We start from the raw sequence: 22466 nt of genomic DNA, 5'->3' as shown, positions 1-22466 counted from the left end.
ATGTTGTTTTTCACCAGAAATTTAGCTATTTAAAAAATGCTAAATTATTTTTAAATTTAATTCGAAATAATGCAAATTGATGTCTTCAACAAAAGCATGGATCAACAACCTCGGAGCTGTTTAGAATCAATTTAAATATGTAGAAATAAATTAGATTTACTTCCAGAACCCGACTGCTACGCACTATAAAAAACTGGATACTGTGTACAATATACAAGAGATTGAACACTTGGAGAATCGTTCATTTATTAAGAAGAACCGGTTCAAAAGGATTTGCTCACGAGAACGCGTCTGTCCAGTCGAGAGAGGGAACAGCTGACATACAAAACACGGAACAGTGGGGAGTCAAAGGAAACACTATCAAAATTCAGTCCTTGTCCCACACGCACGCACGCTGACTCTCACAAACAAACACAGAACCCTGTTTTAACTACACGACCAGGGTGCTGAAATCCGAGCTGAAAACCTTCAAATTAGGTCAGCCAAATGGTGGCAGTCCCGTTGCATCGCTTCACACAGGCGTCTCTACGTCATTAATTACAGTCTAACGGGACGCTGTGTGTACACGGATTTATCAATGAACCTTTGAGGAAAATCGCGAGCAATCATAAAACAACGTCCAGCGCGGACCAACATCTGCACACATCAATCATTTCTCACTCACCCAGAATATAAAATTGAAGACGAACATCAGATACTTGACGCACATCTCTCCCCCGGTCAACGCCGCCATCACAGCAGTCTGTTCTTCTCTCACACAATGCTGAATGAAAGAGTAGAGAGTCCGTCCGTGACCCAGTGTCTGTGTGTGACTTTACGCGCTGTGAGTGTGTAGAGCGCGTGCACGGAAAAACTCCCGAAAGACAAACTCACTGCATCATCGAATGACCAGAAGATACACGCACCCTCATCCCTCCTGCCAAAGATCAACTTTGCAATTGTTTGCTCGGTGAGGCAAAACCGAGCGTGCCAAAGGTCGAACACCTTTTGCATCGACCCAGTTGCAATTTTTGGAAGATTACTGAAAATCGTACATACGCTTTATTTAGTAATGTTTTGGGGGGTTTTGCGAGGCAACCTTTTTATTTATTATTAATATTATTTTTTACAATTTATTTTATAGGAAAATCCACAAGCTCTTTATTCTATGGTAATTACGTCATGCTGGAATGACGTCACCACAGTCAGGGCAAAGCCCAGATGTTTTTTTTTCTAGATACGTTTTTTATTTTCCTAAATACGTTTTTCTTTATAAATGCATTTTTTTGTATGTTTATACCTCTATTTGGATTTTTTTTTTTTATTGTAAAGATCTGAAATAGTTGGATACTATCTCTTCTCCAGCAATGTTGAAGCCATGGGTTGTGCATGAAGAATAATACTTATGCTTTATTTTTTTATGTTATTGACTATGTGTTGGATGTATAAGGGAGGCAAGGATTTAGCAAAGGTTGTTTTCTCTCTCTTTCTTGTTTGTTCTTGAATTGAATTGAATTTAAATTACATATACCCCTGGCTTAATGTTGTTTTGTCTATATATATATAGAGAGAGAGACAGTACAGACCAAAAGTTTGGAAGCATTACTATTTTTAATGTTTTTTGAAAGAAGTTTCTTCTGCTCATCAAGCCTGCATTTATTTGATCAAAAATACAGAAAAAACAGTAATATTGTGAAATATTATTACAACTTAAAATAATAGTTTTCTATTTGAATATACTTAAATATATATATATATATATATATATATATATATATATATATATATATATATATATATATATATATATATATATATATATATATTGAATTTTGTTGAATTTAGTTGAATTTTCAGCATCATTACTCCAGTCTTCAGTGTCACATGTAACATTCAGTCTATCACATGATCATTCTGAAATCATTCTAATATTATGATTTATTATGAGTGTTGGAAACAGGTCTGCTGTCTAATATATTTGATGAATAAAAGGTTAAAAAGAACTGCATTTATTAAAAATAAAAAAAATTATAATAATATACATTCTAATAATATATTTTCTTTACTATCACTTTTTATCCATTTAACACATCCTTGCTGAATAAAATTGATTTTAAAATTGAATTGAATATTGATTTTATTTTTGATCAAATAAATGCAGGCTTGATGAGCAGAAGAAACTTCTTTCAAAAACATTGAAAATAGTAATGTTTCCAAACTTTTGGTCTGTACTGTATATATATATATTGTTGTAATCTGTTTTGAGCTGTAAATGTATTTATTTTAATATATGTTTAATACAACAATGAAAAAGGTTTCTTCCACTGATCATTGATTTTTATAAGGCTTTTTTAAATGTTGCATGTCCTGTGAACTTTATTAAGCAATCTATAAATATGTGGGTGTTAACAGCACCTGCCCACTTTTTGGAAATGAAGATTAATTGAATATTAATTATAATAGAAAATAATTTTGTTTTACTGAATCACTTCAGATAGATCATTGTGATTATGTCCATTTCTTCATTTTATATCATACATTAGTTTCGCATTTGTCTAACTGACTTTCTACTCTTCTTCACTTTTAATTTAACCAGACTCATTTCTCATACTAAAAAATAAATAATAAATAACAACTGGAGCACCACAGCAGCTCTCATTGAGTCACAATCCCCCCACACATGAATTCATAATAAAGAACAACAGCATTTTTGTATTCATATGCATCCACACACATTTTATATCTGATGAATAGAGGTCAGGAATGTGCAAATACACACACACACACACACACACACACACACACACATTGGTAGTACTGGGTTAGTGTTTATAATTAAGTTATATCAAAACAAGTAGTATGTCCTCCTTTACATTGCTTATTAAGTATGGTTGTGAAGGAGAGTGAAAGTTAAATAGCATATGTCCTCTCTCTCTCTCTCTCTTAACATTTGTATTGCCATCAAAGACTGGCATCCCTCAGCTGTATCAAATCAACAGTTCTAAACAAATATGTTGGTGGATTTTGATGTGAAAAAAGAACAGGAATTGATATGATGTTGTAATAATAGGATGATGTTACTAATATTTTTTTATGGAATATTTTAGGTATTTAGGCCAAAAACAACAATTTAGGCAGTTAAAAAACAACTTAATGATGCATTTAAACATGCAGCTTTTTACTTAATAAGACGTTAATTGTTGGACTGGAGTCACATGGATTACTTATGGATATTATGTTTTCAGCATCTGATAGGTCTCTCATTCTGACGGCACCCATTCACTGCAGAGGATCCATTGGTGAGCAAGTGATGGAATGTTAAAGTTCTCCAAATCTTTTCTGTTGAAGAAACAAACTCATTTACATCTTGGATGACCTGAGGGTAATACATTTTTCAGCTAATTTCCTTTAAAGTTGCGAATTTTCCTATACAGTCTATTTTATGCTAACATGTTAATATATTGTTAGGCCTATGTTCAAATTAATATTCAGTACAATAAATAATCTGGAAGCAAGGATATGATGTAAGACTTGAACTCATATTTTTGCCAGTAAATTCAGGGTCAACAAGGAAAGGTAGAATGAAACATGGACATGGAGTTCATGTGAACATGCTCTGATTACGCTGTTGCAGTAAAGTTTTTCCAACAATGAATCCATCAATCTCAGAGAAGGGTTAAATCAGAGAGGCTGCGAACTCACTTCATATGCTGCAGTTTGTGTGCGTGTGTGTGCTGTTTGGCTTGGCACTAATGTACTCTTTTTGGTTTGTCTTATCTCTCTTCACTGCCAGACTAATCCTTCAGTTCCTCCAATGCCCAGACTTCCTCCTATTGTCCTCTCTAAATGAGTTTAGAAACGGAAATCACACCATCCCTCCCTCTCTCATTCTTATAAAGCAGTCCTTTCCTCCTAGACTGGATTCCAGTCATGTCTTCAGGATTGTGAGACACTGGACACCGAAGACCTTGCACAGCGAAGCACTTCAGAGAACCTGTTGCTGGGAGCCTGCAGCTGGACAGAGGTCAGAGGTCAAAGGTAACAGGTGTTACACTATCAGCACACTATCTTAAAAATGCATTTGTTTCTGTGATTCTGTCAAATTCTTGTATCAGCGAGTCTGAAGCATTGCACATCTGTTTTCTTATTTAAGGCTTCTGTTTTGCTCTTTAAGCATGTATGGTAATATACAGTGCATGTTTGTGAATATATTGTGATCAGTTTTCCCATTCTAAGCTTATGCTCAAGAATAATAGCATTCTAAAACTCTTTGACAGATTTGTAGGTGCTCAGAGATTTCTGCTTTGTTTTTCACTTCCAGCTGAACTCTTGCTTTGGCTCCTGCTCTTATTTTTTACCAAATGAAACCCCCACATGCTCACCTCAGTATATTGTTGATGGCCAGCAATTGTGCATTAGACTTTGACAATTTGTGGGAAAAAAGTACAGGGTCCCTCAACATTGCAATGTAGAATCTATTGTATGCTTTCTAGGGTGTTCTGGGTAGTTGAAGGTGATTACTAACTTATGATTGACTCTTTTGATTACCTTCTCTTTCTTAAATCAAGATGGAACCGTGCAGATGGAAAGGATGGAGTCCTATCCTGTGGGTTTTCATCTTGAATTTTTCAGGTTAGAATTGATGCTTATGCCTGTTTTTTATCTCCTGTCTGTTGGTTTTGTTTAGATGTTTCTTAAATGTTACAGTATGTTTTTTTTTGGGACCCCCTTTTTATTAAGTAGCCTTTTTTGATGTAAGTACATAGTAGTTAAGGCCACTTAATATAAAGTAACAATGCAGGCTTGGTTCTTTCGAAAACATTTCAAATCTTACTGACCCCAAACCTTTGAACATTAGTTGTTAGTTTGATTAAAATAGTGTGCAAGTGCTCAACTCTCTTCACCTCTTTGATCTGTAGGATTGGTGTCAGTCGAGGGCTCTGGTCGCTGTAGTCTGTTTAGCCGGCAGCATATACAAACATTTGATGGTGTGATTTACGAGTTCCCTGGAGACTGCAGCTACATGCTGGCGGGAGACTGTCAAGACAGAAGCTTCTCCATACTGGGTAAAAGCCAGTCACACACACACACACACACACACACACACACATACACATATAAACATAGGTTTTTATGAATTAAACAAGCTATGGCAAAGCTTGTACACTGTCAATAATAAAATGCCTTCTTTTGTGTATGTTTATGTCTAGGTGATTTCTCTCATGGAAAGAGGAAAGGAGTGACTTTATTTCTGAGAGAATTCTTCGAGCTTCACCTCTCTGTTGATGGGACACTGACACAAGGAGCAGAAAGGTACAAGTTGTACATTTCCTAGGAGAACAAAAATCGCTAGCAAATTTCCACCAAGTTGTAAATTTCATGAATAATTAAATAAGTAAACATGAAATTTTTAAGTAGAATGACTGAAATAGTATTTTCTTGTCAAATGTGACCCTGGAGCACAAAACCAGTCTTAAATCGCTTGGTTATATTTTTAGCAATAGCCAAAAAAAAGAAAAAAAAAAAACTGTTTGGTCAAAATTATTGATTTTTCCTTTATGCCAAAAATCATTAGGATATTAAATAAAGATCATGTTCCATGAAGATATTTTGTACATTTCCTTCCATAAATATATAAAAAAATATACATTTTTGATTAGTAATGTGCATTGATAAGAATTCATTTGGACAACTTTAAAGGTGATTTTCTCAATATTTCGATTTTTTTGCACCCTCAGATTCCAGGTTTTCAAATAGTTGTATCTCGGCCAAATATTGTCCAATCCTAATAAACCATACATCAATGGAAAGCTTATTTATTCAGCTGATGATGTATTAATCAAAATCTCGAAGAATTGACACTTAAGACTGGTTTTGTGGTCCAGGGTCACACATTTACTCATCAAAAATTCTTCCCTTATTTGATTTTTATTTTAGTCAAAAATCAGGTTAACAATTCATTTAGCATTCTTTTTATATACATTTTATATCCCTATACCCTGTTGAAAATACCAGTTTAGACAACCATGGCTGGTTTATGCTGGTTAGTGCTACTGTTGCTGGTTAAAGTAGTTAAGCAGCCTGGTTTGTGGCACCAGCATATAAAACACTACTAGTTAGTCTTTTCATCAGAATAGCGCATATCAAATATAATTCAGAATTTCCCCCCTTCAGGTTCCCATTGCCGTATGCATCGAGCTCTGTGTTCGCAGGCTATGAGTTGGGGTATGTTCGGTTATGGAGTGAAGAGTTCGGGTTCTCCATCCGTATAGATCCCTCGCATAACATCCAAATAATGCTCGCCAAGCAGCACAGCAACCGTACGTGCGGCCTGTGTGGAAACTACAATTATTTGATGGAGGATGAATACACAGCACAAGAAGGTGAGACAGGAAATGCAGGAAAGAACCAGAAACATACCTTTCAAACTCTCTTTCGGTAAGATCATGTGTTAAAAGCATTGCACAGGATGCTGATTAATAAGAGCTAGGGAAATAGGTGGCGTCAGTGTTCATCCTGAAGACAAAACACTAGAAAGTTTTAGTAGAGAGCTCTTTGTTTCAGAGCTTTGTGTGTGTGTTTGAGGGGTACAGTATGTTAGTGCCCTGTCATTGTTCTTTTGTAGTTGATGGTGCACTTATCAGCTGTTTAAATTTAGAACATAATCTTTCACATGAGTCAAGCACATGATAAGGAGAGCCAGGGAAACTAAGAGATAACAGAGCTGAAAGATAACACGTTTGAACAGGTGAAAACTAAGAAGGTGTTATGGTCAAATTTCACCCTAAATATAAAACATAATTTTGATAAGTTGGCTTCTAAAAACAAACAAACAAACAAACTTATAATTAACTTAATGTGTTTGGATAATTTATTTTTGAGTTTTCCTGTCTGGACAAAATCTATTTTTTTAATTTAAAATGAGCACTTAGTTTGTATTTCTTTAAGTATTTATTTAATTAATTCGCGATTTTTGTTTGTTCGCCATCCCCATCCCCCCTCTTTCCTTTTCAGTAGTGGTTGTGTAATATCTTTGTTTTTAATATTGTGTAATAATGTGTTTTCTTGTAACGTTTGTTCTAATAAGTTAAATAAAGTTTCAACATAAAATTAAAATGAGCATAAATGAATGAAACAAATTGTATAAAATACTAAAATGAAAATAATAAATAAAACATTTATGTATCACTTTATTGTATAGTACGTGTTATAACACTATACCTGCTACAGTGTATTTATGTAATAATAAGGTATATATATATATATTATATATATATATATATATATATATATATATATATATATATATAATATGTCTAAATAATATTTTTTTTAAAAATTTCACATTATGGCAATGAAAATAATAATAAAATATCAAAATACTAAATATAGCTATGTATTTTAGGTTTTCTGGCAGATGAACCATATGACTTTGCAAACTCCTGGGCCATGAAAGGAGCAGATGAACCTTGTAAACGCGTCTTGCCACCGTCTCACAGCTGCAACAGCACCGGAGAGTCAGCTAAAGTCAGACGCTCGCCTGCAAAACAAAAACAACCCTCTGTGTGCCTTATCGTATAGATTTCTAAGTGTGCTTGTGTGTGTTTCAGGATCAGATGTCACGGTGTGAAGCCTTGAGAAGCTCTGCGCTCTTCCTGCGTTGTGCTCACCTCGTGGATGCGGCTGCGTTTGTGTCCGTGTGCGAGTCTGATGCCTGTCACTGCAGTACAGAAGATGACTGCGTGTGCCAGGCCATGCTGGAATATGCCCGTACCTGTGCCAGTCGTGGCATAACACTGTCCAACTGGCATGTACAGAGCCAGTGCTGTGAGTAATACATGTATATACATACATTTCACATAAGTCTTATATTGACTGTGTGTAAATAAATACATGGTTCCATTTGCTCAGCCCCTAAGTGTCCTATTGGCATGGAGTACAGCGACTGCACCCCGACCTGTTCCACTTCCTGTCAGAATATAAACATCCAGGAAGTGTGTAAGGAGGATTGTGTTGATGGTTGCAACTGTCCAGGTGAGAGAGACACCTGTCCGCCAATCTACAAGAGTTTGTACAGTAAAGTGACAGTAAAGACATTTATAATGTTACAAAAGATTCCCAATTCAAATAAATGCTGCTCTTTTAAACTTCCTATTCAAGAATCTTAAAAAGGGTTATTTTTGTAGTGTGCATCTTCCTGCTCAGTGTTGAATGTGTGAACTGTGTGTGTCAGCGGGTAAGGTGCTGGATGGAGATCGCTGTGTTGATGTCTCTCAATGCTCCTGCATGCATGCTGGACGCCGATACCCTCCTGCTTCCTCCATATCACAGGACTGCAACACATGGTGGGACACACACACAAACACAAACATGCACTTTACAAAACAATGCATTCTAATATTTGTGGCTGCTGTATCTGTACACATTGTCTTAACTTAACTGACCTTATCTTTCAGTGTCTGTCGCCATGGATCATGGGAATGCACCAATGAAGAATGCCCCGGTAAATGTGAATTTGTAACTTAACTATTAATTTAATATAATTTTCAAAATTACTAAATAGCGTATATATATATATATATATATATATATATATATATATATATATATATATATATATATATATATATATATATATATATATATATATATATATATATATATATATATATATATATATATTATGGATGTATAATATAGTTATATAGTTTTTGTTAATATTTTGAATTCAATTTTATTGAAATAAATACTTTTTTTTTTACTTCACTTGAACCTTATTTAGTTTTATTTAAGAGAAAATGTTTTTTTACAAAGACTGTTATCTTATCTGTTTCTTGTTCCGTGTCTCCTTAGGGGAGTGTCTGGTGACAGGACAGTCCCATTATAAGACCTTTGACAATAAGTTCTTCACCTTCAGTGGTATTTGTCAATATCTGCTGGCCAAAGACTGCCAGAGCAACTCTTTTTCTGTCATCATTGAGACTGCACAGGTCTGAAATCTTCCCTGTGGTATATGCACTTGTGCTTGTTTGTTAGGATGTCTGCTTATGTTTGTATTTTTCTGTTAAAGTGTGCTGATGACCAAGATGCCGTCTGCACACGATCAGTTACACTGAGGTTCCATGATCTGCCCAATCAGACGGTTCGCCTCAAGCATGGGGGCGTGGTCTCTGTGGATGGAATGGACGTGCAGACACCTCTAATTAATGGTTTGTCAGCATGAAATACACAGAACATTCAGATGCTTTTTTTCTTTCAAATAAAAGAGCAGTGTAATGTAATAACAGAGGTATAAATATCATAGCACCTTATAACAATAATGTGTTTTTGTGTGATTGTGTGTAGGGGCATTAAGAGTTCAGAATACTGCATTGTCATCTGTGAGACTGCGTTATGGTGACAATCTTCATCTGGATTGGGATGGCAGAGGACGTGTTTTGCTCAGAGTAAGTGCATTCAGCTGGTAAAATGGTCAAGCTCAACCAGCTCTAATCAGGTTAAAATAAAAGTTTAGCAAATAAATGAAAATTGTGTCATCGTTAGTGTTACTATTGTAAAAAAAAAACTAAAATTGATAACTTAAATTGTTAAATTTAAGTCATTTAAAAATGTTGAAATAGAATAAAATATAAATATTCTATGAAATATTTTAAAACTTGAAATTAGAAATTTTGCCCTGCCAACTAACTCAACAAATAAACAGCTAAATTAAAATCTAAAAATAAAACGACCAAAGCTTTTGTGAAGTATTTAATCTTTTGAAACCATATGATTGTTTTGTATGAGGAAATGGACAATATTTTTTATAATGGATTTATACTGGAATACATTCAAATATTGCACCTCGTACAGTTTAATGGACCACCTGTATAATAACTATGATATCAGTGGTGTTTTCTTGTCTTTTTACATTTTTTTGCCTCTGTTTCCATTCATTTTCACTGTATGAAAAAAGCAGTGTGAACATTCTGCTAAGCATCTTCTTTAAACCAGTTTGATTTAGATAACAACCACCGACCATCTAATGTTCTGTAAATCAACCTACCACCTTAAACTGGTTTTAGCTGGAATTTCCAGCAGTCAGGATCAGATGTGTATGAGAATGCTGGGAGCTTTAGGTGCTGAACATAATGTATAAATATATCCCATGCACTTATAATAGAGTCTGTGTGTGAAAAGCAGAATCTGGGACGTGTATCAAATACTCCTGTGCTGCAAACCTGATATGTGAGCATATGTGTGTGTGTGTGTGTTTGCAGCTAAACCCAGCCTATGCCGGGAAAACGTGCGGTCTGTGCGGTAATTACAATGGTAACCAAGGAGATGACTTCTTAACAGTAGGCGGGCTGGTGGAGACACGCGTCGAAGGATTCGGCAACGCATGGAAGATGAACGCAGACTGTGACAATGTTCAATTGCAACCCTCAGATCCATGTATTTTAAACCCTAAGAGAGGTATAAACACTCACACACTCACACAGATACATGTATATGAACAATGTTCAAAATCAGGGGCACCACATGTAAAAGTTAAAGAATTTCCATACGAAAACACAAAATTATTAATGGTTACAGCCCTGTAAAGATGCATATTTAAAGCGTATAAATGCACTTTTAGGAATTACCATCTAACTTCAATGCTGCCAGTATGAAATCATGATTTATATATGCACTGAAAACTAGAGGGCAACATAGACCATCAGATAACATGTCGTATTGTCAACAGTACGTTTTGCAGAAGAGGCCTGTGCCGTGCTGCTCTCTGTGAAGTTTGATCCCTGTCATTATGTGGTCAACCCTGAGCCATATGTAAAAAACTGCCGCTATGACGTCTGCTCCTGCGCAGACGGCCAAGTGTGCCTGTGCAATGCTGTTCGCAGCTATGCAGCCGCTTGCGCAGCCAAGGGAGTGCTAGTCAACTGGAGGGGACATGGATACTGCGGTACATCTCATTCTGTGTCTAAATGCCATATGAAATATGTTTTTATTTCTTAGTATTTAATTTTTGATTAGTATTTTATATTATTTTTCAGTAGAAATATATTTTCTTTCTGAAACTAAGAACTTGAAAAGATGATAATGTCTTGTTATCTTAAATATATTTTAAAATTAAGTACATTTTTGATTATAACAAGAATAATATCTGCTAATGTTGAAAGAAAAATAATTGTAAATGATTACATGTATTATTAAAATATATTTATTATATATTATTAAATTATGATTAATGTGTTATCAAGAATAAAATAAAATGTACATTTAAATATATGTTTTACTTTTTGAAAGTATAATTTTTTCTTGTTTTAATAAGTATAAGATTACTTACAAAAAGTTGAATCATTATGCTTCTAAAGTACTGTAAATGCATGTTGATTTAAGAATGTTTAAATATTTGTTCTAGAAAACAAGACAAAAATACTGAATAAGAATATCTTTTTTTTTTTTGCAGTGTATTGTATGTTAAGACAGCAAAACAGCCGAATGAACATACTAAATAATGTGTTATTGAAAATCTGTAAATGCATTTTGAAGGTTTACATAACAAAAGTCAATGGAAGGCCTCCTTCAGGACAAAGGAGCAAACACGTGTGTGTTTGTGTGTGTGTTTGAACAGAACTGACCTGTCCGGATGACCAGGTGTATGGGGTGTGTGGGAGTGTGTGTAATCAGACGTGCCGCTCTCTGTCGCTGCCTGACGATGATTGTGGAGGCTTCTGCGAGGAAGGCTGTTTCTGTGCAAAAGGACTGTTCCTCAGCGACGCGGGCGAGTGTGTGCCCCCCGAACACTGCTCGTGCCACCATAAGGGAGAGATCTTTGAGCCAAACGACATGATTGGGGACCATCACTCTATCTGGTTAGCAGGAAAAAACAGCACGGTTATTGATTAAACAGATGCACGTCAGTTTTCTTTGGTAGCGAGATGCTTGGTCAAATACCTGTAAAAAAAAATATTTCACATATGATTGTTTTTACTGTATTTTTGATCAAAGGTGTGTGTGTGTGTGTGTGTGTGTGTGTGTGTGTGTATTCATTGTTGTTTTAAATGTCAGTGGTAATGTTTTCCTGTCTTTGTTTTCTCTTAGTGTATGTGAGAGTGGATCCATGAAATGCACTTCTAACGAAGCCACTGGATCTACTCTGTCCGACCTCTTCTTTGACGAACATTCTTCTTCAAGAGGTGTTCCTCCTCACTTTCACATCTCTGTGCACTTGCTCAGTTGCACATCAGTGATACAAAAGTAGCCATATACACATATAATGAATTATTTGAGTGTATTTTTCACCTGTAGGGCGGCGCTCTATCACTTGTCCTCCTCCTCTGCAGCGGTTTGAGTGTGAGAGTGCGAGGGATACTGGGATAGAGTGTGCCAGGACCTGCCAGAATCTGGACCTGGAGTGTGTCAGTCAGGGATGTGTGTCTGGCTGTATGTGTCCACCTGGAACGGTTAGTCTGAGAGCGAACACTAGGAAACAATGTGACGAACTGTTGGACATTTCTCTCATCAAAATCAAATGTGTATACATTAATGAAACTCATTAATATTCATGAGCCAGGGTTTCAGACTAATTCAGATTAGAACTGCTTTATCTTTCCTTATCTATACTACACTAACTACAACTTTTCACTGTTTTCATAAACATTTCTGAAAATACTTTTGAAAAATACACTACAATTGGCCATTTTTTTCAGAAAAAAATTATTCTCACCATCCTGCATATATATGATAGTAGTTATTATAATGCAGCTTCTGTCATGATGATTTATGACTTTGACCTTTGACCTTTTGACAGGTTGAACTTCCGGTAACCTTATGATGGATGGGCGGAACTTTCCGACTTCAAGGGTTAACCTATGGCCTTCCCACGCATCGATCATGCGTTTTTGACAGAAAGTTTTACCCTATTGACCTGTTAGTTCTAAATCATGGTTTTGACGGCTAGTTTAAACGGAAGATGAAAGACTCCTCACGCATCGATCATGCGGTTTTGACAGAGAGTTTTACCCTATTGAACTGTTAGTTCTAAATTAAAACGGTATATGAAAGACTCCCCACGCATCGATCATGCGGTTTTGACAGAAAGTTTTACCCTATTGACCTGTTAGTTCTAAATTAAAACGGTATATGAAAGACTCCCCAATCATCGATCATGCGGTTTTGACAGAAAGTTTTACCCTATTGACCTGTTAGTTCTAAATTAAAACGGTATATGAAAGACTCCCCAATCATCGATCATGCGGTTTTGACAGAAAGTTTTACCCTTTTGACCGTTAGTTTGTTTGAAGTGTGTGCCAGTTGTTTGAAGTTTGTGTCAGTTAGTTTGTTTGAAGTTTATCACAGTTATAAGGTTATGTGTGTGTGTGTGTGTGTGTGTGGTTATAAGGCTTCTCCCCCCTCCCATTACATTTATGAGCGGTGTATAAATGGGGTTATTATATAATTTATATAATCTCAAACAATTAAAGATTGAAAATACATTTTAATTATTTCACATTTATATATATAAAACATTATATAATTTATATAATCTAAAACAAATTTTAATTATTTCACATTTATATAATATACATAATCTAAAAACAATTTAACTAAGGTTGAAAAAACATTCTGTTCTTTTAAAAAAAGGTTATAAATTAAACTGTATTTTCAATCTTTAATTGTTTGAGATTATATAAATTATATAAATGTGAAATAATTAAAATTTGTTTTAGATTATATAAATTATATAATGTTTTATATATATAAATGTGAAATAATTAAAATGTATTTTCAATCTTTAATTGTTTGAGATTATATAAATTATATAATGTTTTATATATATAAAAATGTAGAACACACCGACCCCATTTATACACCGCTCATAAATGTAATGGGAGGGGGGAGAAGCCTTATAACCACACACACACACACACACACACATAACCTTATAACTGTGATAAACTTCAAACAAACTAACTGACACAAACTTCAAACAACTGGCACACACTTCAAACAAACTAACGGTCAAAAGGGTAAAACTTTCTGTCAAAACCGCATGATCGATGATTGGGGAGTCTTTCATATACCGTTTTAATTTAGAACTAACAGGTCAATAGGGTAAAACTTTCTGTCAAAACCGCATGATCGATGCGTGGGGAGTCTTTCATATACCGTTTTAATTTAGAACTAACAGGTCAATAGGGTAAAACTTTCTGTCAAAACCGCATGATCGATGCGTGGGGAGTCTTTCATATACCGTTTTAATTTAGAACTAACAGGTCAATAGGGTAAAACTTTCTGTCAAAACCGCATGATCGATGCGTGGGGAGTCTTTCATATACCGTTTTAATTTAGAACTAACAGGTCAATAGGGTAAAACTTTCTGTCAAAACCGCATGATCGATGATTGGGGAGTCTTTCATATACCGTTTTAATTTAGAACTAACAGGTCAATAGGGTAAAACTTTCTGTCAAAACCGCATGATCGATGCGTGGGGAGTCTTTCATATACCGTTTTAATTTAGAACTAACAGGTCAATAGGGTAAAACTTTCTGTCAAAACCGCATGATCGATGATTGGGGAGTCTTTCATATACCGTTTTAATTTAGAACTAACAGGTCAATAGGGTAAAACTTTCTGTCAAAACCGCATGATCGATGCGTGAGGAGTCTTTCATCTTCCGTTTAAACTAGCCGTCAAAACCATGATTTAGAACTAACAGGTCAATAGGGTAAAACTTTCTGTCAAAAACGCATGATCGATGCGTGGGAAGGCCATAGGTTAACCCTTGAAGTCGGAAAGTTCCGCCCATCCATCATAAGGTTACCGGAAGTTCAACCTGTCAAAAGGTCAAAGGTCAAAGTCATAAATCATCATGACAGAAGCTGCATTATAATAACTACTTATGATCAAAACTAAATGAAACAGTAGTACTGTGAAAAATTATTACAATTCAAAATAACTGTTTTCTATTTGAATATTTATTAAAATGAAATGTATTCCTATGATGCAAAGCTGAATATTCAGCATCATTAATCCAAGTGACACTTTTGAAATTTACATCTATCAACTTCATTGCATCTTCTAAATACATAAACTCATGTGTGAAGTTTGATATAGTATGTCAAATGCCTGCCTGCAGGAGGAGCACGGGTTATATCATAAATGCACATCATAAGAAATTAATATTTTAATATCCAAAAAAGTTCAGTTTGCAACTTTTTAATGGAATATACTTCTGAAACCATAAAAATAAAAAAATAATAATCAGGATTGATTTAATGGCTGTTTGCAGGTTCGACACAAAAAAGAATGCATTCTTCAAGAGCAGTGCCCTTGTTACCATAACAACCGTCCCTATGCCTCAGGACAGAGCATTAATGTGGACTGCAACACCTGGTAAATCAGCCAATCAGGGCTCATCCTGACACTGTAACGTCATTTTGTTAAATGTATAAACATTCCGATCATTCTATTTCAATTACGTTTCCCTTTGTGTGTCCCAGTGTTTGTGAGAAGCGTCAGTGGAAATGTACGCAGCGTGTGTGTGACGGTGTGTGTCGTGTGATAGGAGAGACACACTACATCAGCTTCGATGGACTGAAGTTTTCCTTTCCTGGACCTTGCCAATATGTGCTAGCTCAGGTAAAGCCATTATTCTCTCTCTCTTCCTCTGTCCCTCATATTCTCCAGTTTCGCCTCATTCCTATGTCTGTCTGAGCAGGATTACTGTAACGGGTTGGAGGGCACATTTAGGGTTATGGTGGAGAACTCGGCTTGTGGGATCGCAGGCTACCGCTGCAGTAAAAGCATCACGGTGTTGTACATGGGAGGACTGATTGTCATGGAACACAACGAGGTAAAACAAACACATTCAGTGAGTCATATTTTACATTAATAAACACATATCTACAGTCCTGGATGATGACTTTTCAACACAATACAGCAACAGCTTTTTTTGTTGGAAATTGTTGGTCATATTGAGTCTGAAATTAAAATATATTATTTAAATAAATAAATAAATATGTGTTGTATAAAATCAAACTTATAATATCAGAAAGGTTGTGATTAAATAATTACTGCTTAAATATTGAACATATTTTGTATAGTGCACTGATTCTGTTATTCTTCCACCATGTTAACAAATATTACTTACAGTAAGCATTAAATGTGAAGTAAAAGCATACAGGTTTTGTCTTTCTTACGCTGTTGTCCTCTTCTTCTGTAGGTGAGGATGAAGAGGCCTGTGCTGAAAGAGACAGCTGTTGAGATTGTGCGCTCGGGACAGTATTACATCATCCTTCTGGGTAAACACATCTCCATCACCTGGGACACAGGAACCCGAATCTCACTGCAGATCAGTGGACAGTACAGGGTAACACACACACACACACACACACACACACACACACACACACACACACACACACACACACAAACAGTCATACACACTCATCTGCCTAGCTATTTAAATGAGCAGATACCATAGACTTAGTTATTTATGAAGAGTTAAAGAGTTAACTCAATTAAAAATCATTTAAAATTATGTTAAAATATCTTTTTTTTTTATGAATCCAATTTTATGAATAAAAAAATATTTATTTATTTTATCTTTAAGCATGTCCGATTTATTAGGAGTTCACACAATTAAAAATGCGTTAAATAAGGACTTTTGAATTCAATTTTATGAATGAAAGCTATTTATGAATGATTTTTTGACCTTGGTTTTTGACCTTAGTTTTTATTAAAGAAAAGGATTTATAAAACAAATTTTATGAATGTTTTATAAACAATCGTTTACCTTTGAGCATGTCCTTTGTCAAGTTAACTCTAAAAGGTAAAAAAGATTTTATACGTGAAAAAGTGAGATGTAATAATAACCAAAAGGCTAACCCTGACAAAAATCGTCTATGAATCAAAATGTACGAATTAAATATTATTTATTAATTATTTTTACCTTTGAAAATGTTCCAGAATTGTAACAAATCCAAGTTGTTTCCGTAGTGCAGTTAAAAGAAACACACACACACACACATTCTCTGCTTACACAAATTGCGTCTCTAATTATGAATACGCTTAAAATAAGTTTATGTATGTGTGTTTAAGGGGAAAGTCTGTGGCCTTTGTGGAAATTTTTGATGCCATTCAGAATAATGACCTGTTGAGCAGCGGTAACCAGATGGAGGTGGACGCTGCAGACTTTGGAAACTCGTGGAAAGTTCGACCCAGCTGTGCTGATGCTGTTCCAGTGAGTTCATGGCCTGAAATAAAGCGCGTTCTTACAGCGACTCAGAATATAGAAACATCAACTGACCTCATATTTTGACGTGTGTGCAGGTTGTGTCTCAGTGCAGCACAGACATGGTGAAGCTGGTGACGGTGGAGCAGTCCTGTCGTGTGCTCACTAGCACCATCTTCAGGGAGTGCAATAGTGTGGTTGGTAACATTTATACTCAACAGTCACAACTAAAACTAGGAAAATACATTGCCATGTGGTCATTACTCTTATTGCTTACTCTTTTTTTACTTATTTCTCTGTCTGTGTCAGGTGGACCCTGAGCCGTACTGGGACATCTGTACTCATGACACATGCTCGTGTCCGTCTGTGGGTGATTGTGCATGTTTCTGTAACACTATTGCTGCCTACGCTCACGAGTGTGCTCAGAAGGGACTGGTGGTGAACTGGAGATCCAACGATTTGTGCCGTGAGTTTTACTACTCATTTACTCACCCACATGTCATTTCATGTACAGATTGTTCATATTCTTTGATACAATAAAAGTGGATGTTTATAAAAGCTGTAAAGCACCAGAAAATGACAAAAACAGTAAAATTACCCTAAAAGTAGTTCAAATCTATCATTCACAGTGTTCCAAGTCTTTTAAACTGTTAAATAGTTCTGTGTCGTGAAAATATGATTTTATTAATAAAAAATTAAAGGGCAAAGAAATTTTAGCATTCCCAGTGTTTGTGCGAGTTAAGAGTCTGATTTACAGTTAACTTTAATATATATTAATATACATTATTTTTTTAAACAAACCATTTTGACATTCAAATAATAATTGTAATGATTTATATATATATATATATATATATATATATATATATATATATATATATATATATATAAATATATATATATTCCACTAATTTATGATGACATGCACCAGTCACTTTGTGCAGCATTGGTCTGCTCACTACCTCATTCAGCATGTAACTGATGTCATTCCACTACCTCATCAGTCAGTTAAATAAAATAACTGCTCTGGAGCCATTTGTCACTTAAATCAGACTAAATAAGCTTTTTTTGCACTAAAAATCTTTCATCTGCACTGTTGTTCACATTTGCACTCTATTTATCTATATACAGTATATATGTATGTATGTATTTATGTATATGTGTGTGTGTGTAAAGTGTAAACATTTTGTTTTATGGAAATAAAAATATATAGAACTCTGTTGCTAACTGTATTGGCCTATACTACAATATAATAAAATACAAAATAATTAAAAAATTATAAAATTATATATACAATTATATAAATACATAAAACTGCAGTTAACCTGTAACTGTAAACTGTATAGGCCTAAATGCAATGACAAATATTTAATGTTGGCTAATTTCTGAGTCTGGTGAGAAGAAATGTTTATTGATGGTTAAACTAGCCCTTTAATCCCAAGGGGCAAAACAATGCTATGTACTGTAAATCACTGTAGAACAGTGTGTTGTAACTGACTGTTTACTTGTAGCACTGAGCTGTGAGGAGTTGAACAAGGACGCAGGGGTGGAGTGTGAGTGGAAATATAACGCCTGTGGAAGCGCTTGCCCTCCCACCTGCCAGCACCCTGAGTCTGTGAGCTGTCCCGTCACATGTGTGGAGGGATGCCATGCTGTCTGCCCACCTGGTAGTGCCAATTCACACATGCTCGTGAGCAAATTAACTTCATAGAATTCTAGTTCACTTTCATTCACACATTCTGTCTGCTTCTGTTCCTCAGGGCAAGTTTTAGATGAGGTGTTGAGGAAGTGTGTGGAACCGTCACAGTGTCAGGTGTGCATGCATGACGGAGAGAGAGTCTCCCATGGAAAACATTTCATCCTTAACCATGACGATCCTCATCTCTGCCAGATATGGTACTCCATGCTCTGTTTATTATCTCCATTACTCATTATTGTATGCAGCGTGTGGGAGAATCTCACAAAGAAAAGTTTTAATCTCAAACTTAAAAAAAAAACGTAAAATGTTACATAAGACAATTTTTGTTGTTGTTAGGGCCATGAAATTGTTTTGCATTTGTACATTATTTTCATGATTTCACCACAAATTTGCATTAATGTAAAGCAAAAATATCATTCAGTATCATTCTCTGGAATTATGAGTTATGAATCATGATGTTTAAATATTTTACGATTTAAAAGTAAATGACATTATTTATTATATATATATATATATAAAATGTTTAAATTAATCAATTTAAGTGTGTAATATTGTCATGTTTGTTATGTTTTCAGTCACTGTGAAAGCAACATGTTGACGTGCGGCCCATGTCCTGTAACTGGTTTCGCCTCCACACTAGCACCAACCACCGTCAGCAACACCCCCACGCCGCTCCCGTTTTCCACCCCGGTGCCTGCCGATGCCTGCGACAGAGCGATGGACCTGGCCTTCCTCGTGGACGGCTCCTCTGCTCTGAGTGAAGAAGACTTTGGCTTGGTCAAGCTCTTCATCCTCCGTGTGGTGGAGCGTTTCCGCATGGGTTCGGCCCACACTCGTGCTACGGTCCTGCTCTTTCACTCCGGCGTGAAAAGTTATGACATGCAGGTGCAGAAGTGGATTTTCAAGAAGATGGTGCGTGATCTGCATTACACTGGAGGCGATGTTGCATTCATGGACGAGGCCATAAAATATCTAGCCGTCTACATTTACGATAAAAACAAGCGTGAGCATGCAGGCCGCGTCGCTATCTTGCTGACGGCAAGTGCAAATCCTCGGCCGATGCGTAGTACTCAGCGTCTGCTGCGTAAAAAAGACATCACCATCCTCACGGTGGCTCTAGGGCCTGACGTCAACATGGCACAGGTTAATGAGATCACCAAAGCCACACCCAGCAGTCGCTCGTACGTGATGAGCAGCGTGACGGATCTGGACGACGAAGCTCTGGCCATCACAGACTACCTATGCACTTTGGGAATGGATCCTGAATCCCCAAAGACACCCTCTACCACAAAGCCCAGCACCACTTCGGTCATCCCAACAACTACCACCACCTCAATTCCACCAACTGCTGCCATTGTAAACACATTCCCCAGCATCCCCAGCCCTGGAACAACATTTCCTCCACCTACAGTAACAACATACGAGGTCGTCTTCCTGTTGGAAAGCTCAGATGCAGTTGGCGAGGAGGGCTTCAATAAAACACGTGATGCTTTGGTCGATGTCGTTGCTTCGCTTGATCAACAGGAGGTGGAGAATCTACGGATCACGGTGATGCAGTACTCCTACACGGTCACTGTGGTAATCAGCCGCATGGAATTGCAGCACAGGGAGCAGGTGTTGCAAAGAATGCGACAATTACGTTGGACCAGAGGTGCGGAGGTCAACACAGGCCATGCCATTCGTTCAGTGTATGAGACTGTCACTACAGACACACCCAGTAATACGCCAGACCAGATGGTGTTTCTCATCACACAGAGCCCTCCGACGGACGTCATTCAGCGGCCTCCGAACTCCACTCATAAAAAAGTGTATCCGATTGGGATCGGCCAACAGATTCGATATGAGGATCTGGTGCAGTTGAGCTTCCCGGATGAACCGATCATGCTGGATAATCCTTCGGATCTTAGGAGACTGCGGCCCATGCTGATCAATATCAGTAAAACCATCAGAAGGCCTGTCCTGCCCACACTGCCACCCAGAGCCACGCTGCCCCCTTCAGGTCAGATACAACAACGCTACACTCTTTTTGTATATTGTCACATTCTAGGGCTGCATGATTTAGGGGATTTAACTGTGAAAAAAAGCTATTTAAATTTTGCTCTACTTTTTTTAGGCCTACACATTAATATAACTGTAAAATAAAAATGTATAATATATATGTTTTTTTATTAAATTAAAATATTATTAATATTAAAATAATAACGTAACTATATATAAAAAAAAGAATATATTCATGTATAAATAAATAATATTTTTTCTTTACAACAGTAAAAATTTGACTGCGATTGTGAGAACCACACTAAACCAGTAGTTCTCAACCATTATTTACAATAATATTCAAAGACCCTGTTACTTTTTCAGTTGTTTATGATTTACTGGATTATAATTGAAATGGTTTTTTCTAAAAACATTTTTGTAATAATAAGTTTTACTCAGTAAAGTATTTAGCTTGGAATAATCACACTTTTATTTTCCATTATTATATATGAAAATGCAAATGAGCTATAAAATGTAATTATAAAAAAAAAAAAAAAAATTAAACCCTTTAAAATTAGGCTACTGCATATATCCTGGTTTTCCAGTAGTGTAAGCATGACAGATTGTGCTGTCTAGACTATCTGTCTGTCTAACTGTCAAGAAACCACAAAAACACCAAAGCAACCATCACAAGTAACAATGCATAACTCCTTATCAGCAACCGTGCAAATACTTAAATCTCAGAAACCACTCTGAACGCGTGATTGCCTAGCAAGCACCCATAATATCATAGCAACAGCAACAGAGCCTAGTTATCACTCAGAACACTGTTGCAAATATCTAGCAACCATTGCGTAGTTACCAACCAGAACAATGCTTAAGAAGTGAATACATGCATGCTCTCTTTGTAATTCTATCTGTGTGTGTTTGATCAGTGCCCTGTTCAAAGCCCATGGATGTGCTGTTCCTGCTGAGAGCATCTTCTGATAACCAGTTTGAAGACTTCAAAACATTTGTGAGAACCTTTATAAAGGGCACAAATATCGGTAAGTCTCCATAAGACATACATGTATATTATACATTTTAATGGTTACTTCTAGAGTTGTACTTATCTGTGTTGCAGGTCGCAATGAAACACAGGTGGCGGTGATAGTGTATGGGGCAAAATCAGCAGTTGCGGTCACATGGAGTGATGAACAGACAGAAGACAACCTTCTCATGCTTTTAGAAACCCTACACAGCAAGACAGACAACACACCGAGACTGGGTAAACATGCTGCAGATACAGTACAGCCTGACAGTTAAAATATATGCCTCGCTACATAAATGTGAGCGTTCCTTCCTCTGTCTCTGCAGGATCCGCATTGCGATTGGCCGTGCAGACAGCTATTTCCTCCACCAGCGGGGGACGGATGGGCATCCCTAAAGCTGTGGTTATGGTGGTGACTGACAGGTCAATAGACTCAGTGCAAGAGGCAGCAAACGAGGCTCTGACCGCTGGTGGGTGAAATTGTTTTACCGCTTTATCAATGCACTCTTTTAAGTGGTCTTTAAAGTAATGTTCAGGATTCAGTAGAAATTTAACTTTATTA

At 36.3% G+C, this 22466-nt stretch overlaps 1 protein-coding gene across 1 annotated transcript in view; it reads left to right on the top strand.

Annotated features, from left to right (window-relative positions):
* Window positions 1-3876: 3876 nt before the first annotated feature.
* Window positions 3877-22466, top strand: part of LOC113100326 (von Willebrand factor-like) — a 30814-nt gene continuing 12224 nt past the window's right edge. The window contains 32 exon segments of the mRNA XM_026265128.1: window positions 3877-4017; window positions 4548-4611; window positions 4899-5045; window positions 5190-5292; window positions 6154-6362; window positions 7385-7506; window positions 7590-7806; window positions 7891-8013; window positions 8213-8324; window positions 8436-8482; window positions 8833-8969; window positions 9050-9188; window positions 9325-9425; window positions 10239-10434; window positions 10706-10921; window positions 11594-11834; window positions 12064-12158; window positions 12271-12425; window positions 15255-15358; window positions 15466-15604; window positions 15684-15818; window positions 16188-16334; window positions 17066-17092; window positions 17094-17207; window positions 17297-17395; window positions 17508-17664; window positions 18710-18865; window positions 18959-19094; window positions 19473-20896; window positions 21810-21920; window positions 21998-22141; window positions 22231-22374. Coding sequence (XP_026120913.1) covers window positions 4548-4611; window positions 4899-5045; window positions 5190-5292; window positions 6154-6362; window positions 7385-7506; window positions 7590-7806; window positions 7891-8013; window positions 8213-8324; window positions 8436-8482; window positions 8833-8969; window positions 9050-9188; window positions 9325-9425; window positions 10239-10434; window positions 10706-10921; window positions 11594-11834; window positions 12064-12158; window positions 12271-12425; window positions 15255-15358; window positions 15466-15604; window positions 15684-15818; window positions 16188-16334; window positions 17066-17092; window positions 17094-17207; window positions 17297-17395; window positions 17508-17664; window positions 18710-18865; window positions 18959-19094; window positions 19473-20896; window positions 21810-21920; window positions 21998-22141; window positions 22231-22374 — 5461 coding nt within the window. The 5' untranslated portion in view covers window positions 3877-4017.

The sequence above is a fragment of the Carassius auratus genome, unplaced genomic scaffold (genome assembly GCF_003368295.1).
Source record: "Carassius auratus strain Wakin unplaced genomic scaffold, ASM336829v1 scaf_tig00217246, whole genome shotgun sequence".
NCBI classification, from domain to species: Eukaryota; Metazoa; Chordata; class Actinopteri; order Cypriniformes; family Cyprinidae; genus Carassius; species Carassius auratus.
Note: the sequence above shows the minus strand (reverse complement) of the source record. Positions and strands in the feature narration are given on the sequence as shown.